Source organism: Diuraphis noxia, unplaced genomic scaffold (genome assembly GCF_037042655.1).
Source record: "Diuraphis noxia isolate RWA-SAM2 unplaced genomic scaffold, SU_Dnox_SAM2 contig0003, whole genome shotgun sequence".
Classification (NCBI taxonomy): Eukaryota; Metazoa; Arthropoda; class Insecta; order Hemiptera; family Aphididae; genus Diuraphis; species Diuraphis noxia.
The window spans coordinates 47318306-47341590 of record NW_028301713.1 but is presented as its reverse complement, the minus strand read 5'-3'; the positions used below and the strand labels follow the sequence as shown (position 1 = coordinate 47341590).

The following is a 23285-nucleotide window of genomic DNA, read 5'->3' as shown; positions in this document are numbered from 1 at the left end:
TGAGATTTTGATTTTATATATCATATTACTATATTAACTTACATACTACATAATATATATTACATATAGCAACAACTAATAACATAATGTAGGTAATACAATATTATAAAAATTGCTATTTTAGAATGTTAAGATAAGTATATATGTCTATATATAGTATATAAACATCACAATATTATGTAGGTATTTTCTAGTATAAATTGTCGTACTTATATTTATATTGGTCGTAAAGAAAATAAAAGTATTCATAAAATTATAGAATATAATATAATATATTAATATTATGACATTATATTAAATAATAAAAAATAAAAAAAATAAAAAAGTATAATTGGTGTAATATATTATGATAATAATGTCCAAAAATAATCAAAGCATTCATAATGTAAGTCATATATGACAGATAATACGATAAAACAATCTATATTATATACAAAAATATAACTTTCCATACGTATTGAACATTTCGTCTATCGTTATTCGTTTATAGTATAAACTTTATACGGTACATAGGTAATAGGTATATAATATAATATATATTATATAAATAAGGTACATATGTAATGATAATTACTTGGGCCGCAACTCACCTATCGCTAAAATATTGTCGGGCCGCAACTAACCTATATATACCTAAAATATTATGGTGCCGCAATTCACCGGTGTCGGACACCGGAAACGAAAGGTCGGGCCGCAACTCACCCTCAGCCGGTATAATATTCGGTATAATAGTACCCAAAATCGGAATAGGTAAATCCTAAAATCCATGTTAGTGACAGCGAAGTGTGAATCTACTCACTGCTTGTAATTATCAAAGATTCTAAAATAGAGCAGTGAAGTATAATTGAATTAAAATGTACAAAAATTGAAACAATAAATTAAAAAATTTTTATATAAAAGAAAAAAAATGTATTACCTATTAGGCAAAACAGTTTTAAATATTATAATGATTGCTTACATCAGTGTTTCTAAATGAGTGTGCCGTGACAACTAAAACTTTTTTTATTAAAAAAATATCATAAAATGATTATATTTATATTTATATAATAATATTCAAAGTTTGCCGTGACGTAAAATAACTAATGATAATGTGCCATGATGGAAAAAAAGTTTGGTAATCGGCCGTCTGTACAGCATAACAAATAATCTTTTAGGTACTTTAACTAATTGATTTTGTAGTCTAAATTTGGAAGTTATAATTGAAGCGTATATAATATGATCATTGTTGTTCGAATCTCCTCTAAATCCTTTCATTTACTGTATTTCATCATTCAAAAAATTTAGAATTAGATATATTATATGAATATGAATTGATTATTGCTACAATTTTTATTTTATTCATTGAGTTCATTAATATTTAAACTATACCAACATTTCACTTAAGTATAAAAAATAAATTAAAAAATTGAATTTTATTGCAATACAATTTTTTATCTAAATTAAAAGAAACATATTTTTTTAAACTCACTAGCAATAAATATAAATAGGTACCTTGAAAAGATGAAAATATAATAACACTTCACTTATTGATAAGATATCATTAAACTATTGTTCGGTTGCAGCGATTCGCCATCAAGGATTGTATAGTAATCCAATTATATTTACGACGGCGGTCGTGGTTGTCACGTCCATGGCGTGTTATACTACTATTGTAATTCAAACATCTGATATCTGATTGTTATTTAGTTAGGTTCTTCCAACGCACGTTCTTGTCAGTTGGTTCAATCTTGGACTTTTTTAAACGTATACGTTGATTTCGAGATGAACGAAGTTTTTCGATTTTTATTCCAAACATAAAACTTGAATGATTATTATAGTAATAACAGTAATAATGAATATTTATTTTTATAGCTCATAGTTGAGATTATAGTATTCCAGCTAATATATAAATGTTAATTTAAACAAAAAATTATATTACAAAAACACACATAGAGACATAGATTATAGTATTTAAAGAATATTAAATATTTTATTGAAAATGTCGAACAAATTTTATTTATTTTATAACTATTTATTCATTTTTTTTTTTTTCTATGAAATCGGAATTGAATGTTTGCCATATGTTGGGAGATGGTAAACTGCGGCAAAATTTACCTTTTTCTAAAAGTTGATATGTAAGCTGCGGCAAAAAAAAAATAAAGATTATACAATCTGCGACAAAACCGATAAGATACATCATACAAACTGCGGCAATTTATTTTATATACTTTCTATATATATACTATATATAGTGCATACCTATGTACGTATATCGTTAAATTAATTATGTGATGTTTCGTCTTGAGTACAAATCGGTAAGGTAAATCCAAATGTATTTTTAAACTCTAATAAGAGATACCAATAGCTGCCACAACACGTAATACGTATTATATTATATTATTATTTATTTATTTATTTTTTTTTTTTGATTATACGAATATTACGAATATTATACGATTTTTTTAAATAATTTTTAATAATAATAATATTTTTTTAATTTTAAAATTGATTTTTGATTATACGATTTAAAAAAATATTTTTTAACAATAACATACTTTTCAATATTTAAAAATTGGTTTTTCTTTATATTTAAGCCTTATACTCTAAGAGATACTTATAGCTGTCATAACACGTAATAGGTATTATACCTAATTAAACGATAAACGCGTATATAGATTATCGTAACGATATGTATACGTAGTATATATAGAAAGTATATAAAATACATTGCCGCAGTTTGTATGATGTATCTTATCGGTTTTGTCGCAGATTGTATAATCTTAATTTTTTTTGCCGCAGCATACACATCGACTTTTAGAAAAAGGTAAATTTTGCCGCAGTTTACATACAGCCCATATGTTAATGTATTTTAAACCAATTTGTGAAATTCAATTCTTTAATTATAATAATATAATTTTGATGTTTGAAAACTGATCAACTGGAACTACATATATTTTATTGAACAAAATAATTTTAAAATAAAAAGTTTCTTTATTAGTGTCTGAGACACATTTTTTAGATGAAAATTCCTTTGATCTTCAACCCTGAAATGTGATAACGGATGGTATCTGATGTCAAATTGGATCTAGTTGATATAGTGATAGCATAGTATTAGTGGTATAGTGATATTCAAGTGATAAAAAATAAAAATTCTTACTAGTTATAAAATAATCAGAAAAAAAACCAAATTGGGAAAAATAGAAAATAAAAGAATTTTTACACAATTATATTTATAACAAAATTATTTTTATTTTTTTGTAATTTAAAAATGTATAATTGTAGAGAATTGAAAATTTCACCATACATATTTTATATTAGTAATTCTTAGATATATTAGTTTTTAAAGGTAGAGCATATAATATAGACAATATTTATACAGTCTGCGAACAATTGTTTTGCGTTTATATGATTTATCATTAAATTAAAATTTATTACTTACATTGCAGTGATATATACTAAACGAAATAATATGGTCTTTATAGCAGATTGACTTTTGTGTATGTGTGTGTGTGTGTTTTTTTACTGACAAATTTAGATTGCTTTCAAATATTTCGTGAAAAAATTCTATAAATATCAAACATAAATGTTGTGCGTATATATATTAATATACCTATGTATTAAATTGAATTCAATAAAATACTTTTAAAATTTTTACTTGGTCAACTATAATCCAATAAAATGAAAAAATTAGCTACTTATATTGAAATTATAATAATATATTTATATATATCGTATAACCCAATTTCGTGATTTATAAAAGTGATGACAAACATTGTGCAACTAATAACAATGTGCTTTACAGGTATAGTGACTAAAATATATGTACATTTAACTAGATTCTTAACAGTATAAAAGGAATTTTTTATCGTTGATTTATAACTATTATCCCTCCACAACAATACGAACTGGTCAGGGAATGGCTCACAAGATATTTTCGTTTTAACAACAGAAATGCCGAATATACTGAATATAGTATACTTTTTCGCCGGTAACCATTAACACTTTTTTCTAATACGTTCTTGTCAAATTCGTTTTCATTAAGCTCCAAATGAAAATCCAAGTCTACAGATTTCTATACAGAGATAGTGATTTATCCATTTTTGATAAAATATGCTCAGGACCGTTTTCCGTCCGACCATTGAACATAAAGATAAATGCCTTTTAGGTATATGAATAGTCTTTTGATTCACGAATTGACTTACCAAATTACAATACAAAGAGCAATTAATGTTATTTGTTACTTGTTAGACTTAGAAATGTGAATTAATTATGTCATAAATAATTATGTATATTATATTAGAGATATCACTGATCACTAATTTTATTATTTAAAATGAAATAATTGGATAACTTTAAATTTGAGTTACACTTAAAATGTTGGTTCTTTTAATTCACATCAAACCTTAAAATTAATTTAACATATTTCTTTCATTACAGGCCTTAAATATCTAGGTGAATTCATCTAGTCTTGGATATCTCAGTCTAATTAAATATGATATCTAATACCCTAATACCCATTGTTTGATAAATTTGATTTCATAGTAAAATACTCAGAGTGAAATAACGTTGAGAAGAATGTTAAGGAAATTCTTATAATTAATATTGTTAGTTGAAATTAGAATTGTTTAAATTAATTTACAAGTCTAAAATAATGAAGTAGTAAATACATACCATCGTTGCTCAAAATTAGGGATCAACAAATACAAAATAATTTAAGGATGGCTTATATCAATCCTAAATTATGCATCTGGAAATATTGGTTGAAAATCGACACATAGATAAAGAGAGAGAAAACACATAATATATGCTTAAAAACAAATTATTTAATTTTTTAAATTGTTTATAGAATTTTAATTTAAAAGTTAACATAAAATGTACATATAATTCCGGGAACATTGAAAAGCTGTTTTTTGAATAAATATTTATATATTTATTTAATTTTTATAATAATTGATCAATATATTTTTATCAACTGTTTGTATTCGTTAATTTTATGGTTTCTATTGTTGGCAAATTTATTTAATTAGGTCATAATATACGAATAAATTGAAATATCGTTCATAGAATTAAATATTTATTTATTTCAATAGAGTTAAATTTAATATTAAAACTAAAATATTAATTTCTACTTTTAGTTATTATTTTAATCTAGATTATAGTACTATAGTAATTATAGATATCTACAGAAAATATCAAAAAAATACGATATTATTTAAATTTATAAAATATTAATACATTATAAATTATGAATATTAAATAAATATATACAATTTAATGTTTTTTATTTTTTTTTATTCATTTTTTAAGTATTAATAATAATTAGTAGCAATATTTTATTCATATAATTTTATTGAAAATATAATATGTAGTTATACTGAAGTACAAAATACATGAGATTATTATAATTTTTTAAATTGTTTAAATTAGTATAGTATAAGTGTATAATACCTACTAAAAAAGTTAAAAAATAAATTTAGTTCTATGCATAGGCGCCAAGTACATGGGTGCTCGGGTGCTCGGGTGCTCGAGCACCCATTGAAAATATTCATTGGGTGCGGAGCACCCAATATAATTAAAATAGGTAAACCGTTATCACCACGTTCATTGTATGATATCAGTGGCTACAAAGAAAAACCACAGGATATAAAAATCTATTTCATCTATAATTCTGTGGCAAAACCTCGGAAGTCAAAATTAGAAAAAAAAAAATTGGGGGTGGGTACAACCCATTACTCCCTCCCCGCCAATGCTTGCGCCACTGTTGTTTTACATTGGTAAGAGCACCCAATAGCTTTTTGAAAACCTGGCGCCTATGGTTCTATGAAAATAAAACTATCATTTAGTACATTATATAATCAAATCTAAAACTTAATATTAACTAATTAGTTTAAAGTTAACTTTATAACTTCTGTTGTTTGTAATTATTAATGAAAAACAATAAATCTTAAACAGTATATTAATATACTTACAATCTAAACAAAATCAATATTAAACAATTAGAAATACAAGTTAAATTTTAGAAATTTAAGTAATAAATTAATTTAAACTTTTCACAGGATTCCTAGCTGATTTTCTAGGATGTATTTGCTATGATGCATTATGTAGTCATCAAATTTTTTGAAAACTAAATTCAAATATTTACTTTATTCAAAAAATATTTCATAATATATCACATATATTTTAAGCAATTACGCAGTCTTGGTTTCCACATCAAAATAATTACTTTTGAAAGCCCATTGACATGATATTTTTTTATAGGGGTACGATCACAATAAATTTATCTTTTTACCTCGATTGGTAAATATTTTTGAAATTTGTTTTGATTAATTTTATACATTTTTCAAAATTTGATGACCAAATACTATGAAATGTTAAATAATATTATACTATCAAGCAATATACTGTAGTTCTTCAATATAAATATTAAATTATAATAATACATTATTTTACGAATCGTCAGACTTATTTTGATTCTGTTATCTATATTTTTGTTTGTTCGGCCGCTAGACTATAAAATATTTTGTTTGATAGAGTTTTTTAATTAATTTATAATTGTGGTTTGTCAAGGCAATAAAAAAATATGACTTTTTATACCGTGCTGTTATATTATTAAGCGTGATTAAATTAGTTAAATATCATATTTATAATATAGAACATGGTTGAATAACATTGCCTTTATCACAGTTAAATTTACTTTCCCCGTATTCCTTTCTGTGTAATATAATAATAATATTTGCTCAGTTACGACAACATAGTTATCTCATTTCCATGAAATATAATAAACCATGTAATATTTATTTATTTTTTATTATTATTATTCTGCCGGCTGTAAGTGTAACATTTTAAGTAAACTTTGCATATTATAATTTATAAGGTATTAATATTATATTTAAATTAGTAGAACTATTAACTTAAAACTATAAGTAAAAATTATATGTAGGTATATGAAATGATTTTAATAAATTATAAAATGCATAATAAGGCATGCTAAAAATATATAACTATATGTCTATATAAGAATAATCCATTCATGCGTATTTATGTACCAAATAACATTGAATAATTTTTTGATTTAAAATAAATATTTTTTTTTTTTATCATTTTTTTTGTTCCATAAACTATAAAACAGGACATAAGATGTATTTCCTATTAAGTCAAATAATACTATAAATATAATTCCCGTTTGAATAAAAACCATCGATCATTTATTCTTATTGTATAAATAATTTAAAAAAAATTAATAATTGACTATCCACAAAATTGTTCATTTTATTAGTTTAATTTTATTAATGAAGATAATATGTGTTTTAATTTGTAACAATTATCATTATAATGTTCAATTTAAATAGGCGTTTTACTAAAACGCGAGTGCAGTTTTACATTTATTTTATGAAATAAACTAAAATTACAATCATGATAACTGGAAAATTAATAGTTTTATTATAAGCAAACCGCAAACGCAGTTTTTGGCTTTATGTTTTTATTTAAATCTAACTCAATCATAAAAAATGAAATGATAAACATTAATTATTCCCTTAATCTTTGATACTTATATATTTATAAGCATAATTAGTTTGTTCATATAATATAAATAAAATGATCAGATTTTTTTTAATATTTTTTGTATTTCATTATAGTTATTTAATAATTTTGTATAAATCCAATTAATTACTATCCCCTACAATTTTGAAGAAAAAAAACAAGAAAGGATTTTTTAAATAATTAAAAGTTTAGTGACTTTGGTACCTACTAATTATCTTTTTATTTAACTGTGGGAGCTTAAAAGTCTCAATTAAAAACAGTTGGTATAAATTATATGCAAATATTATTCAAGTATTCTGTTTATATTTCTTTAAATATTAACATTTTTGTTTCCAAAAATTTTATAATTATTTTAAGCCTGTCCAATATATTATGAATATCTAAATAATAAAACTTATTTACCTTATTTATAAATATATAGATCATTTAATTACGTTTACCAATTACAAGACATACCATTCAGATGTATGAGAATATAAAAGAGTAAATTATATAGAAATTATAATAACACATTGTTATTACTTACTAAAAATATGTCATTAGAAAATAGGCATAGTAAGCTGAAACTAATACATTATATTTCGTATATTATAGTGAAACTTACAACTTACAATTAATACAATCCTTTAAAGTTTTTTTTAAAGGGTTTTTCAACAAAAGTAATGTATTTAACCGATTGTGCACTTAAATAAATAAATAATATCTTTTTTACAATACTATTCATAAAATTGAAAAATTCTGAAATATAGTTAGCCCACACTCAAAAAAATTGTATTTAATTTTTATTATCGAGTAAAATGTATTTTTGAAAAAAATTACTCAATAAAACGATTAGGACCATATATACAGTGTGATATCTCACAAAATAATGGAGATATGAAAATTCTGGTTTTGTTATAAGACTCACAGGGAATAGGAATTACAATTATTATATTTTTAATTTATTTTAATATTTTGGAAAAAATAAAAAAAAAATTTAATTTAATTATTTTCAAAAAAAATTAAAAATAGCTATTTTGCAGAGTTTATTTTTCTGAAAATATTGACGTTTCAAAACTTTACTTTCATTAATTTCCTGATTTTTAATATTTTTCTAGTTTTCAAGAAATAAAATATGATTATAACTAGGCATACCGAAATCGTTCGGCTGGTCAGTACGGTCGTACGAGCACGCGCGCGGCGCGGCGTGACGTTTCACATATTTTATCATTATCAAACACTACGGTGTTAAATAATTCGCAATTTTTCTCAAAACTAAAAAAAAAATTAAAAATCAGAAAATTAACGAAAAAAAAATATTGCAACGTAAATATTTCATAAAAATAAACTCTACAAAATAGCTATAGTGAATTTTTCGGAAATAATTAAATAGAAAAATATATATTTTAACTTTTTTACCAAAACATTAAAATATGAAATAACTGTAGTTCTTATGTATTATCCCAGTAAGCATTATTACAAAACCAGAATTTCTCCATTATTTCGAGAGATATCGCAATAGGTAAATCCTCGTAAGACACCGTATTATATACCCATGTACTCGTATAAATATCGAGATTTGATTCCAATCCAATTTAAGTCCCAATAACATTATGAACTGTAATGTACGTTGAGTGTGTTAAAATCTTGTGTAGCTTGCTATATTATGAAAATATTATGTTTTTCAATTACTATGTATTTTAACAATAGGTATTTACATTTCAGAATGGATTGATAATGAAGACTGTGTGCCTACATGTCAGTTACTATATCTTCATCATACTTTTATCATGTAAGTAGTCTGCCATAGTATAATCCATACAATTGATTATTTCCATACTAATAAGACCCAAACTGAACGGGATAACTAGAATATCCTAAACTTTAATTGCTTTAAACATTAATCAATATTTTGCGGTAGGATTTCCACAGTTGAAGTTTTGTCGACAGGAAATTACCCGCAGTCAATTTCCTTGTGATGTCAGCAACGTCTTAACATCCTTTTTCAATTCTTAAGCCACTATTTTTGTCCACCGCCATAGTACAATCAATTTAAGAAACATCATCAATCACTATTCACTAGATGGTTTTATCCATCAACAAATTTTAGACCAATTTAGCATCTTACATTTATAATATTTTTATTACTTTTAACATCCAAGCTATACGATTTATTTAAAAATTAATGTGTTTACAGCGTGTCTGGCAAATAACGAACTAATAGGACCAGAATTTCGTCTAGTACCACCTTTCAACGTCCAGTTTTCTAACGATACTGGTGTAAAAATCGATTGTACTGCATTTGGGAATCCTACGCCACAAGTACAATGGTACTTAGGTATGATTGTGTCATATTCAATCAATATTATGATAAATTATACAATAAAAATAAAATTCTTAGAGGATGGAACGAGGGTAATGACAATACCAAAAATCAGAGTGGTACATCAAAATGGTAGCTTGATATTTCTACGTTTTGGACCAAGTTCTTACATGCATGATGTACATAGTGCACAATACAGATGCAAAGCTAGTAATGCAGTTGGTCAAATTATTAGCGGAGCTGTTCATATTAATGCTGGTATGATTATATATGTATTTTTAAAGTTATTTATTATTATAAATTATGGTATTATAATGCCCTAAATTAGAAATTAACCTAGCTTTCAATATTTATAGTATCTATGGTATTTTTTAATTAAAATAAACTTAACTTTCAGTCATGAATCAAGACTATGACGTCCAGGTTTATACCGAGTATGTCAGTATCGGAAATACAGCATTATTACGATGTCATGTTTCTGCACATGCTTCTAGCTACGTAATGGTAACGTCGTGGACACAGGATGATATTATTCACTTTTATCCTAATGTTGATTCTGGAGGAAAATATCTTGTACTAGGAAATGGTGATTTATACATTAACAATGTTGATTCTAGCGATGGATTTAAAAGTTATACATGTAGAACTGTACATAAGTTGACTGGTGAAATCAAAGCTAGTTCTTTTCCTGGACATATCACAGTGAATGGTAATTTCATTATACATTTAAAGAATTTTTTTGGTACTTATAAAAAATAATTTTAGACCCTACTGGAAGTCAACGACCAAGAGTTGTTGTGGAAACTGATAGTAGAAAACAAGTTAAGGTGGGAGAAGACCTTACACTATCTTGTTTATCCCAAGGATTTCCTATACCAACTTATAGATGGTATAGGGAAAATGGAGACGTACTTAAAGCCTTAGTGCATGATCCACGTTTATCAGTACCCATTCCTGGACTTCTCAAAATCGAAAAAATTCGTTTAGACGATGATGGAAAATATGTTTGCATATCAAATAATAGCGTGGGCGAAGAAACAGTTCATCATAGTGTTTTTGTCACTGGTAGATTAAATTTAATTATTATATGGATTATACTTAATTAGGTAATCAATTTAAATTTTTCTATTTAAGAGCCCCTTTCAGTAAATATAATGCCTCAAAAAGCAGCTGGTTCTTCACTCTTAGATCCTACAAAATCTGTCCAGTTTGTATGTACAGTCAATGGCCATCCAATCAATAGAATTATGTGGTATAAGAATGGCCAACCCTTAATGCAACTAAATGGTAGAGTACGTGTGACATCTTCACTTCATAAGCAAGTATTGATGTTATCTCCCTTGAATAAAGATGATCAAGGAATGTACCAATGTTTTGGAACCAACGATTGGGATATGGCCCATGATAACACTCAACTACTTCTTGGAGGTAAGTAAAATAAATTAGATTCAATTTAGTAAAGTTGAATTTATTTTTAATCACGAATCAACAGATATTGGACCTGAACTTGTATATTGGTTTACGGAGCAAACTTTACAACCCGGGCCATCTTTATCATTAAAGTGTGTTGCATCAGGAAATCCTCTTCCACAGTTTACTTGGACCTTAGATGGATTTCCTATACCTGAATCGAATAGAATTTTGGTGGGCCAGTACGTGACTGCACATGATGATGTTATCGCTCATGTCAACATATCTTCATTGAAAGTCGAAGATGGTGGAGAGTATACGTGTACAGCACATAATGAAATAGCACAAGTTTCACATTCCTCTAGAATAAATGTATATGGAGTTCCCTTCGTAAGGGAAATGCCTAGTGTCCATGTTGTGGCTGGAAAACAACTTATAGTTAAGTGTCCTGTAGCAGGTTATCCGATTGAATCAATTAATTGGGAACGAGGTAAGGTATATATTTTGAAATTGGCAATTCATATTTTTACTTTAACACTTATTTTTAGATGGATTAACATTGCCAGTTAATCTTCGTCAAAAAGTCTACAATAATGGGACTCTAACAATAGAACAAGTTCAACGGCAAACAGATGCTGGTACTTATACTTGTCAAGCAAAAAATCATCACGGCCATTCTTCTAGGAGAGATGTGGAAATTCAAGTCTTAAGTATTTATAATATTAAATAGTTAATTTTATATAAACTCATTATTCTGATGATTAAATTTTTAGTTCGACCAAAAATTTTACCAATTCCTCCTATGACAAACCTTTTAGCTGAAGGTATGCGTGCAGCAATTTCATGTCAGATTGTAGAAGGTGATCTTCCTGTAATGTTTACTTGGACAAAAGACAGTTATGGCGTAAGCAATGGCTTAGGAGTTGGAACAGCTACAAGAAATCATGATGAGTATTCGTCATCATTAATTATAGAGCGTATCACTGCTGAACATGCGGGAAACTATACGTGTATAGCAACAAATTCAGCAGGCGAAGAAAAATATACGGTACCACTAACAGTAAACGGTGAGAAACATAAATAGAAATTGCATTTAATATTTTTTTATAATATAAGTTGTTAATGGATTTAGTTCCTCCAAAATGGACGGTTGAACCTGAAGATACAAATGTGGTTATGGGTCATCCGTGCATGTTACATTGTCAAGCAGAAGGTTATCCTACCCCGACGGTAGTTTGGAGAAAATCATTCGGTATTTTACATTGTTTAAGTATTTTAATTGGTTTTGATTTATCATGGTTTGTGAATTGTGAATAGTTATTATATTTTATTTTAAAAATATTAAATTTTTAGTTATTATTTTTGTAGTTTCGTAATAAATTTGATTCAATGATAAGTAAATATCGTATTAAATCATGTATAAGTATGATATTTTGATAATAATGACCCAGTGACTAAGTTTGGAAATTTATCAAAACATAAACCAGAAGACCTGTGAAATATAGCATTAACTATTTTCAGGAAGTAATTAGAAATTGAAAATACAATTTTTATAATTGGACATTTATCCGCTATACAGTATAATATAATTATTAAATAAATTTACCCAATCTACGTAATCTACCAAAAAAAAAAAAAAATAATATATATTTTTCGGTATTTTACCATACATATACTTGTATCTACACATTCTACGCCAATACGAGTAGGTATTCAATTTTACAATGAATCACATAAATTAATTATAGAATGTAGATAAAATAAGATATCAGAATATTTTTTTTAACTACATGGAAATAAATACAGTTTTTAGCAAATTAAAATATTATCTATAGTGATATGTGTACCAAAATTGAGTCTATTAAATCATACACTAAGATTACTGAAAGCGGGAGTATGTAAAACAAATGGTGATTCATATGGAACAAGCTCTGTTGGCAAATATCAGCTGAAAATAAAACTATATGATAATAATATCAAACAAAATATATTTCATGAAATAATAAAATAGCTTCGTACGTTTAACGCTGTAACCGAATAAAATAATTTTTATTTTTTATTTTTTAGGCGATTCAATAGGTGAATATAAGGACTTTTTATATGAACCCAATGTGAATTTCTTTAGAAACGGAACTTTGGAGTTTTTGCATACTAGTAAGGCTAATGAAGGGAAGTATATGTGTGAGGCAAAAAACGATATTAGTCCTGGATTAAGCAAAGTCATACAATTAAAAATAAATGGTAAAATCATATTTTTTGCTTTCATAATTTATATGATACGATTTGGTACATAGTTTTGTTATAGTGATATTTCACAAATGCCTGTTGTTTATTTCGTTTTTTTTTTATACATAGCTCCAGTGAAGTTTATCCAAAAAACTAGGCAAATTCAGGTTAAACTTAATGATGATGCTCATATACAGTGTATTGCTGTAGGAGATAAACCATTACAAATATCTTGGAAGGGATCAAATAATATGCCAATTTTGAAGGATGTAGATCGAAGGTAATGAAATAAGAATTTGTTATTAATTGCACGTGTTGTTAGGTATAAATATATAATAAGGAAAAGACAAACCGAAAGAAAAAAAAAGTTGTCATTAACATATACTCGTAAACTTATATTTACAATACGTCTATTCACAACAAATTACAAAAACAAAATAAAATAATTAAATGATACGTCGACTGTACGTCGATCGAGGTGATAATATCAGTAGAATCCGAACGGCGATCTACTGATATTATTAGAGCTCCGCGTCGCAACGTCGACCGCGCTAAAACTAAAAGAAAACTGACTATTGCACGTCTCCGCCGCCTTGACGGTGGAGGCGCGCCATGACAGGATGTCCAACTTAAAGGTGAAAAATAAGTTCGCTATCATTCGGCCATTCTACCCTAGGATTGCGCTCGATCCGAGTCGGTTAGAATATAAACAAACAAAAAATAAAAATAAAAATAAATGAATATAATAATAATTACAATATTTCGATTTTGCGCGATTAACAATGCGATTACAAAATCAAATCAAAAAAATAACTTGCTAAAAAAATAATACATCAGTTTTAACAAGGTTCAAATACAAATAATATATATTTTTTTTTTAATCAACATTTTGATTGCACAAACTAAATATTAAAATAAAACAAAATAGAAATCAATTTGAACCAACGTAAATAGCATAATAGTAACAGTCTTTTATAGTTAACAACATGGCTACAAAATTTCAAAATTTTAAATATTAAAGTAAAACAAAATAGAAATCAATTTCAACCAAATACAAATTAATAACATCATAGTGACAATACACGTTATTTATGTAAGTTCAAAGTCGTCAAAACGTTTCGGTATGCGTTTTTGACGAGTTGGACGCGACCCCCCTTCGATGGTTTTACCTTGAGGAGGTGGTTTCTCTATAAACGTTTGGTCTTGTTGATCTGCCTCCTCGTCACCCAGCTCGTCTTCTTCGTCGTCTGATTCGTTGAAGATTTTCCAGGATTTGAGCTGTGATACATGCGCGGTAGTCGCATACAGTTCTCTTCCGTCGCTGGAAATCTCGGCGACTCGATATGTGTCAGACGGTAAAACTTAAATTACTTGAAGCGGTCGTTCGCGATACTTTCCTTGAAGTTTCGAAGGTTGGTCGGGTATCGGCTGACGTAACATCACCACAACTTCGCCAATATCAAATTTGATGTTGTCGGTGTGTCTTGGATCATAGTAATTTTTCATTTGTTGTTGTCCAGCCGCGATATTTTGTCGTATTAGCTGTTGCATCTTGTCCGGTTTTGTCCACTCATTCCTGGTTAGACTAAGGTTGGATAGAGCACCTCCGTGAAATCGTGGTTGATAACCATGTAACGCCTCGAATGGTGTTTTTGTTGTCGTCTTATTCGGTGCGGAGTTCAGATGTCGCTCGACCTCGCCGATTTTTGTATCCCAACTACGCTGGTCTAGTGTGGACATGCTCAGTATCGGTGTTATTGTTCGATTTACCCGCTCGACCTGACCGTTGGCCTGCGGGTGTCTGGTTGAATTTAGAGTGTGTTTTATTCCACGGACACGACAGAATTCTTGGAATGCGTTGGAGGTGAAACACGAACCGTGGTCGCTTATGATGCGCTCGGGTATCCCCCGTTCGTTACAGAACGTAGTTAGATTACGTATCACTGCGGCGGCATCCGTCGTTCGGCATGCGTATAGGTGAATATATTTCGTTAGATAGTCGGCAACTACTAATAAATATTTATTGGACTTGGCACTTGTTTTGAATGTGCCTAAATGGTCAATATGTATTATTTAAAACGGTCTCCGACCGGTTGGAATCGGGTGGAGCAGACCAGGCTTCTTACCAGCGGGGCGCTTGTGTGTTAAACAGTCGAGACACATATACGTTTATGTTGTCGCATATAACGTCTTAGCTCGGCGAACCAGTAGTCCTTAGTAATAATCGCGACCGTACGTTCTAAAGCCTGATGTCCACCGTAGTCATGTGCGCCTATGACCACGCCTTTCCTCATAGACTTTGGTATTACCAGAAGCACCTTTCCGTCGTAGAGCCGGTACAATACTCCGTTTGTGAGTTGATAATCGCGCACCAATTTCTCTTCTGCGGCGGTTAACTTCGATTCGATCTGAAGTAAACTGATGAGCTCCTTTGTCTTTTCGTCTGATTGTTGCATGAATCTGACCCGGTCTACCGGAAACAACACGACGAAAACATTAAATCTCTTTGATAGATCGGTCTCCACCGAACTGATTTCGTCTTGTCTGTCGTTATGTACTCTGCTTAACGCATCTACGTGCGCCATACGGGCCCCAGGCCTGTATTTGATCTCGAAATCGAACTCTTGTAGCGTTTCGAACCACCTAGCTATCTGTGGCTTCGTAGCTTTATGTACATTGAGGTAGACGAGTGATTGACAATCGGTGATGATAGTAAACCGAATGCCCAATAAAAACAGTCTCAGGCGGTCGAGTGTTCATATGATCGCATACAATTCAAGACGGCTGACATGATAACGCGATTCGGCTTCCGTGGTCTTTTTGCTCGTTGCATATAGCTCTTTGGTGTCGGCCCTTGTAGCAAAACACCTGAAAGCACCACACTGCTAGCGTCGGTGTGTACCTGTGTAATCGGAGCTGTTGGATTGTACATAGCGACCACCGGTTCGCTACACAGTAATCGTTTGTGTTCGTCGAACGCTTCTTGTTGTACGTCTCCCCACGAGAATGCCGTATCCTTACCGGTGAGTGTTGTCAGCGGTGTCGCTATCTCGGCATAGTTAACGATAAAGCGTCGAAAATACCCAGCAAACCCGAGGAAGCGTCGGACTTCATGTTCGTTTTTCGGTCGTGGAAATGTAGAGATGACCTCCATCTTCTTACCGGGTCGGATCATCCCTTTCGTTATCTGAAACCCCAGGTACTCCAATCGATTGTACCCGAAAGTACAGTTGTTAGGTTTCAGCGTTAACCCGGCCTTACGCAGCACCTGAAACACCTGCTCAAGTCCGTCTAGCATGTGATCGATGTCTCTGGATGGCATTATTATGTCGTCCATATATACGTTAATTAAGCCGTTGTTTTTTAATTTTTCAAAAATATTTTTCATTACTCGCTGAAACGTTGCCGGCGCCCATTTCAGTTCGAAGGGCATACGTTCAAATTTTGCTACGGCGTCCTCGGTCACGAAGGCCGTTTTCTCCTTCGCTCTCGGACTAAGAGGTATTTGGAGAAAGCCATTTGACAGGTTCATTGTAGAAAAAATAACGCCGTCGGCTAGGGTGTTCAGCTGTCCGTCGATGTCCGACATCGGAAAAGCTTGGCCGATAGTTTGTTGGTTGAGCTTTCGATAGTCAACACACAATCTTTTATCACCGGACGTTTTGTTCACCAACAGTACTGGGCTGGCATAAGGGGACGTTGATTCTGAAACAATCCCGGCCGACCTCCACTCCTGTAGTATCTGAGCTATCCGTTTCCGGTCTGTCGGCGATGTGCGGTATGGTTTCGAAGTAATCGGTTCACTTCCCGGTTTTTCAATGATATCCATCTGTACCTCCTTTGCACAGCCAAGTTCAAAGAAGACATTCTTCGCGATCACGTCTCTTTATATATTTATCAGGTCTATCAGCCGTTGACGATCGTATACGCCAATCTCCGGCCGCACCTTGACCTCGTCTAAGGTGATAGGCTCTTTTTCGATTAAATCTGGTCGTTAGATTTCGACAGCGTACACTTGAGTGTCTTTATCATGCGTTTCGGTAAATAGTACATCCGGATCGACCGGTCCGAGTGAATTGAAGACAAGTTCTGATCCATATTTATAATACACGACGTGGGTCAAGTCCAGCCAGGACCTACCAATAATAACGTCGACTGGGATCGATTGGTCGGGTACGATCAGAATCGGGTGATCTGCACCGGTTACCCCGTCGATAACGATGTCGGACGTACCTTCACCCGTTGTTTTTGCGCCTGGTTGCAATGTATTTCCCACGGTATAGTTAGATCACATGCACGCGCGATCGACGCTCGTATACCAGCACGTCTGACGCACCTTTGTCGATTAACCCGTCGACCGATTTCCCGTTCAGCTGTACCGTTTTTAAAAACGGATTTTGACTTGTGGTGGTGGATTCGGCTAGACAGGCGTCCGATCTTCCTGTCGTCGTTTCAGCAGCTTCTTCGGTTGCTGTGCAATGGCTGCGCGTGTGTCGTGTCGATCCGCAGTTCGAACACGGTCGTCTCGGCTTCAGACAATCCCGGGCAATGTGACCTTCTGTTTGGCAGTTGTAACATTGCGGCGCCTTATGTTCAAATTTTCTTGTCTGCTTCCCGTCGTCGTCTTTTGTTGAAGTCAGAGTTGTACCCTTCGCGGTCATCGGCCTAGCGTCTGTACTAAACTTAACCATTGACGTCGAGGTTGTTGTTTTCCTAGGGTAGCTGGTGGTCGGGTTTTTATTCGTCGTGAATATCGCTCTTCTTTTATCGTGTAACCGTTCCCAATCGTGTAGGTCGGACAGTAACTCGGTCAGGTTTTTATAGTACCGACTGGAGGTCCAATAAGCCTCATCTTGAGATCGGAGTCCTTCCAGCACGTAGTCTCTCACCTCCGAGAACGTCAACTCGAGGGAGCGACACATTCCCGCTTTATCGTAAAAGTAATCGACTACGGGCTCGTCGACGTTTTGTGTTCGATTCTCCAACATTTGCCATTGGTCTGACCTTCGCAGCACTCGAACAAACGCCACGCGAAACTTGGCAACGAACTCGTCCCAATCCCCAAAATTCTCGTACAGGAACCAGCTTCGGGCAGCGCCTTCTACGCGATTTCGCACATATTGGAGCCGGTAGCGAAAAGGCCAGTCATTCACACCAGCCAACCCGTCAACACTCGCTATCCAATCTTCGGCGACATTACCGGACTCACGACCGTTAAACTTCGGCACGATGTTACCAATGTCCGGTAATATTCGGTAATTGTTCGTATCGTTAACTTGAGTCGTGGATCGCGTACTCAAATTCCCAACCTCAGAAGGATTTCCGTCAGGCGACTGGGCCTCAAGCGCTTTTAGCTTCTCACGGAGCTCTTCGACTTCTTTTACGAGTACTACATATGTCGGCGCGGCTACCAACTGGTTCGAAGCGTTCGCGCCAGCATTAACGTTGGTTAGCGTTGGAGGTATTATCTGTACCCCCGTTCGGCATGACTATGATACCTTCACCACGATAATCACAGAACTAGTCAGCTGTTCCTCAGACGTCGCGCACTCTCGCAGACAGTGGCGGTAATAACAGTATCGGTACACGAACGCACTCGCACGGACGGCGGCGATACGGCGGCGTCGGTACGCGAACGCACTCGCACGAACGGCGTCGTTAACGGTTTTCCTCAGCGCACTGGGAAAAAGTCACGTGGTTTCCGAATTTTCGATTTCGGACAAACGGGTGTACGATGGTACGAGCACCGTATTTTCGATTTCCGTTCACATACGGCAGAACGCAACACGAGAAACGGCGTATCCCACTTCTGATTTGTTAGGTATAAATATATAATAAGGAAAAGACAAACCGAAAGAAAAAAAAAAGTTGTCATTAACATATTAATTTTCATTAACATATACTCGTAAACTTATATTTACAATACGTCTATTCACAACAAATTAGAAAAACAAAATAAAATAATTAAATGATACGTCGATCGTACGTCGATCGAGGTGATAATATCAGTAGAATCCGAACGGCGATCTACTGATATTATTAGAGCTCCGCATCGCAACGTCGACTGCGCTAAAACTAAAAGAAAACTGACTCTTGCACGTCTCCGCCGCCTTGACGGTGGAGGCGCGCCATGACAGGATGTCCAACTTAAAGGCGAAAAATAAGTTCGCCATCAGTGTTAAAGTTGATTTTAATTTAATTTATACTTTCAAGTCTTAACCAAATTGATTAAATTATTTTAGCTATTCGTCCTTACTGAAAAAAATGTACATTATATTCATGGCTTAGAATAATAATAGTCAATAGAACATGTACTTACCTAACCCTAGACGTTCGTTATACACTAGTATTAACCAAAATAATAAATGAAACTCAAATGCAATTAGAAATAAAATAACACATTTAAAACATAGATGACATTTTGAATACATGCTAATTTTATTCACAGAAAATTGTTGAGTGACACATGCATTTGAACCTAAAATAGTGTGTTATATAATGGTTTGCTTGTTAATTTATTATAATTACTTATTATCCATATCTACAATTAATTCTCAGAAGCAGATAAATGTGATAAAGAACAAAAAGATACAGGGAGACCTTGGAGACTCAGGAATGTGGATTCAATAGTTAAATGTATACTTTAAAAAAACATAAGATTTTTCAATGAAACCTCTAAAGAAATTTACCAATGTAATTTCCTGCCCTTTTATAGAATAAATACGCTAAAACTAATACTCATTACACGGAACTAAAATAAAAGGAATAAAAACCAAACTATATATCTTTTTACTTGTATGCCCAAAACCCTTACAAATAATTTCTATTACAAGTTTTTCTTAGATATATTATTCTTAGATGACCAACTTACTATAGATAAGCTAATATTGATTAAGTTAATTGTAATCTCTATTGACATAATTAACTTTTCTGTATAGTGTTATAATTCATTTATATATTGTTATATTAATATAAATGATATATAGAACTATGCATAGTATTTTAATATTTTATCTTTACCTGTTTATACAGCATAATTAATTCTGAACTTTTAAAAATAATGGATTATTTTAATTTAACGTTTAGAACATAATTCAAGAAGTAAAAAACAATAAAAAAAATGTCTACTATTTGAAAAAAATATCTTTATATTTTATTCGTACTATGATTCATTTATTTTGGGTGGTTTCCAGGTTCAATATAAGAGAACAATCTAAAGACAATGGAATAATGTCAGAACTTGGAATATCGCCTGTGTATAGACACGATACAGGTTTTTTTAAATGTACCGGGAGTAATAATTATGGACACGATGAAAATTTGATTGAACTGATAGTGCAGGGTATGTGATACATATTAATACTATTTATAATGAATAAACATTGGTTTTTTAATTTTATCTGGTAATAATTTAAACAGAAACGCCGGAAAGTCCAAAAGATATTAGAATTTTGAATCAACAAAGCCGGTCATTGGAGATAACATGGAATAAACCATACGACGGAAATAGTGTTATATTAAATTATATAGTCCAATACAAATTAGTTGCATGTAAGTTTAACGTTATTTGGTTAAGAATATTTTTTACATTGAAAACGATTATTGTATAGCATTTTGGATAACTGACCCAGCAAAAGTAATTGTTTCTGGGACGCAAACCGTTACCACCATCGAGGGATTAACACCGGCAACGTCTTACCATATACGAGTTATAGCAGAAAATTCCATGGGATTTAGTGAGCCTAGTGACGAAGCACAAGCTTTTACACAAGAAGAGGGTATAATAATATTAAAAATAATTTTTATGGTTATATTTCTTACAACCCATAGTATTGACATCAGTGACCAAGATAATAATTTTGTATCAATACAAATTTTGAATTGAATAATTGTGATAATAAATCACGTACGGGACTTTCTTCTCATTATATCAATACATATTAGAGTATAATTTAAAATTTATATGATAATACCTAATCATAAGGTATTGTAATTGCTCGTAATATCAAAATAAAATGTTTTGAAATTAACTATTGAAAATTATCACTAATCTTATTTTTGATTAAAATATATTATTTTTATCTTGTTTAGACAGCAAAAATGTATAATATTAATATGGTCCGTAGTAAATTTTCGTTAACTAAAAGATGCCTTATAACATACATTAATTATGAATCTTTACAAAAATTAGTAGATATAAGGTATACTATACTACTCAAATTATTAAAATTAAAAAGATATAAGCACTTTGTATTTTAATTTTATAAGATATATTTGGAAAGAAAATGTAAGTTTATTCATACTTCACACTTAAGCATAAATAAGATGTTTACGTGTATGATTTATATGTACATTGTACTTATATATAAGGCTTTATATGCCTTTAATCTATATTCCATATAAAAGAAAAAGATAAGTAAAACTGATGTTTTATGTGTATCTTAAATATTAAATAAAATTTACGAAATCAATGTAGAAATTTCCTAGATGTTTGAAAATTAAATTTTATGAAGAGTCGATTTAATTAATAGTTATTTAATATTAAAAACAAGTGATCTCATGATTTTTTGATATTATATAGAGTTATAATATTATATACATTGAGTAAAACAAAACTGGAAATAATGATAAGAATATAAGGGATGGTAAGGAAAAACATGTCTATAATTTTAAATTCTATTAAACTAATATTCATGAATCTGATTTATTTACTTATTATTGAAATTAAATTGATTAGTTCCCAGCATGGCACCTCAAAATGTTCGTGCTGAAGCTAAAAGCAAAACAGAACTTTTAATAATGTGGGAACCACCTCCTTCAGACTCTTGTAATGGAATTTTAATTGGTTATCACATTGGATACCTGCCAACGGATGACGCAAAAGATCCTACGACACCAACGGTACCGCACAGTCGTTACATTATAAAAACTATTAACATAAATTCTCAATATGGTGAAGACTTTGTTATTAGTGGTCTCATACCGTACACGACGTACTCGATTGTAGTAAAAGCTTTTAATAGCAAAGGGTCTGGACCGTTTTCAAAGCCTATTACAGTGCAGACTGAGGAAGGAAGTGAGTATATATTACCAATTAAATGTTAGATACATAAGATATCATAATATGATAAAAATATGTTATTGCTTATATTTATCATAATTTTCAATCAGTACCCACAATGCCACCAGAAAAACTGGCATGTAGATCTTTAACATCACAAAGTATACAAGTATCTTGGGATTTACCTCTGCCGACGGGGCGCAATGGTAAAATACAAGGTTTCAAAGTATCGTATCAACCAGCAGAAGATTGGTATGGTAAGTGTATATATCAAACTACTATATAATTACATTTTAAATTGGTTATTCATACAATCTTACAGTTGTTATACATTACACAATATATACGTGGTATTGTTTTTCAGAAAAGAATGAATTTGAAACGAAAATTACTAGCATACAATACACAACAATTCAAGCTTTATTGAAATACACAAACTATAGTATATCAGTACTTGCATTTACGAGTAAAGGAGACGGGATTCAAAGTGGTCCAATCTACTGCAAAACTGAAGAAGATAGTAATACAATTGTTTTTTCCTTATCGGTTTACACATAAAGCTCATTATGTGTTATGTTTATTTTTAGCCCCTTCCGTACCAGCAGATATCAAAGCAGTAATAAGCTCCATAAAAACCATTGTTGTATCTTGGCTTCCACCGATTCGTCCAAATGGGAGACTAACGGGTTATATTTTATACATATCAATTTTAAGCGGTCACAAAGATGTAAGTCTTATACTTTACTAATTTTCTAAATTGTTTTA

The 23285-nt window shown here is 30.9% G+C and overlaps 1 protein-coding gene across 3 annotated transcripts in view; it reads left to right on the top strand.

The window, feature by feature from the left end:
- Dscam4 (Down syndrome cell adhesion molecule 4) overlaps positions 1-23285 on the top strand; it is a 76201-nt gene that overhangs the window by 47552 nt on the left and 5364 nt on the right. For all 3 annotated transcript variants that reach the window (XM_089222742.1, XM_089222743.1, XM_089222744.1), the window contains 19 exons: positions 9226-9292; positions 9698-9838; positions 9902-10081; positions 10221-10532; positions 10589-10888; positions 10958-11251; positions 11316-11723; positions 11782-11943; positions 12007-12300; positions 12366-12485; positions 13301-13474; positions 13589-13739; positions 20653-20801; positions 20879-21010; positions 21070-21237; positions 22197-22535; positions 22631-22777; positions 22885-23040; positions 23108-23247. In XM_089222742.1, the coding sequence (XP_089078868.1) occupies positions 9238-9292; positions 9698-9838; positions 9902-10081; positions 10221-10532; positions 10589-10888; positions 10958-11251; positions 11316-11723; positions 11782-11943; positions 12007-12300; positions 12366-12485; positions 13301-13474; positions 13589-13739; positions 20653-20801; positions 20879-21010; positions 21070-21237; positions 22197-22535; positions 22631-22777; positions 22885-23040; positions 23108-23247 (3822 nt within the window). In that variant the 5' untranslated portion in view covers positions 9226-9237. Of the gene's footprint in view, positions 1-9225; positions 9293-9697; positions 9839-9901; positions 10082-10220; positions 10533-10588; positions 10889-10957; positions 11252-11315; positions 11724-11781; positions 11944-12006; positions 12301-12365; positions 12486-13300; positions 13475-13588; positions 13740-20652; positions 20802-20878; positions 21011-21069; positions 21238-22196; positions 22536-22630; positions 22778-22884; positions 23041-23107; positions 23248-23285 lie in introns of those variants that run through there.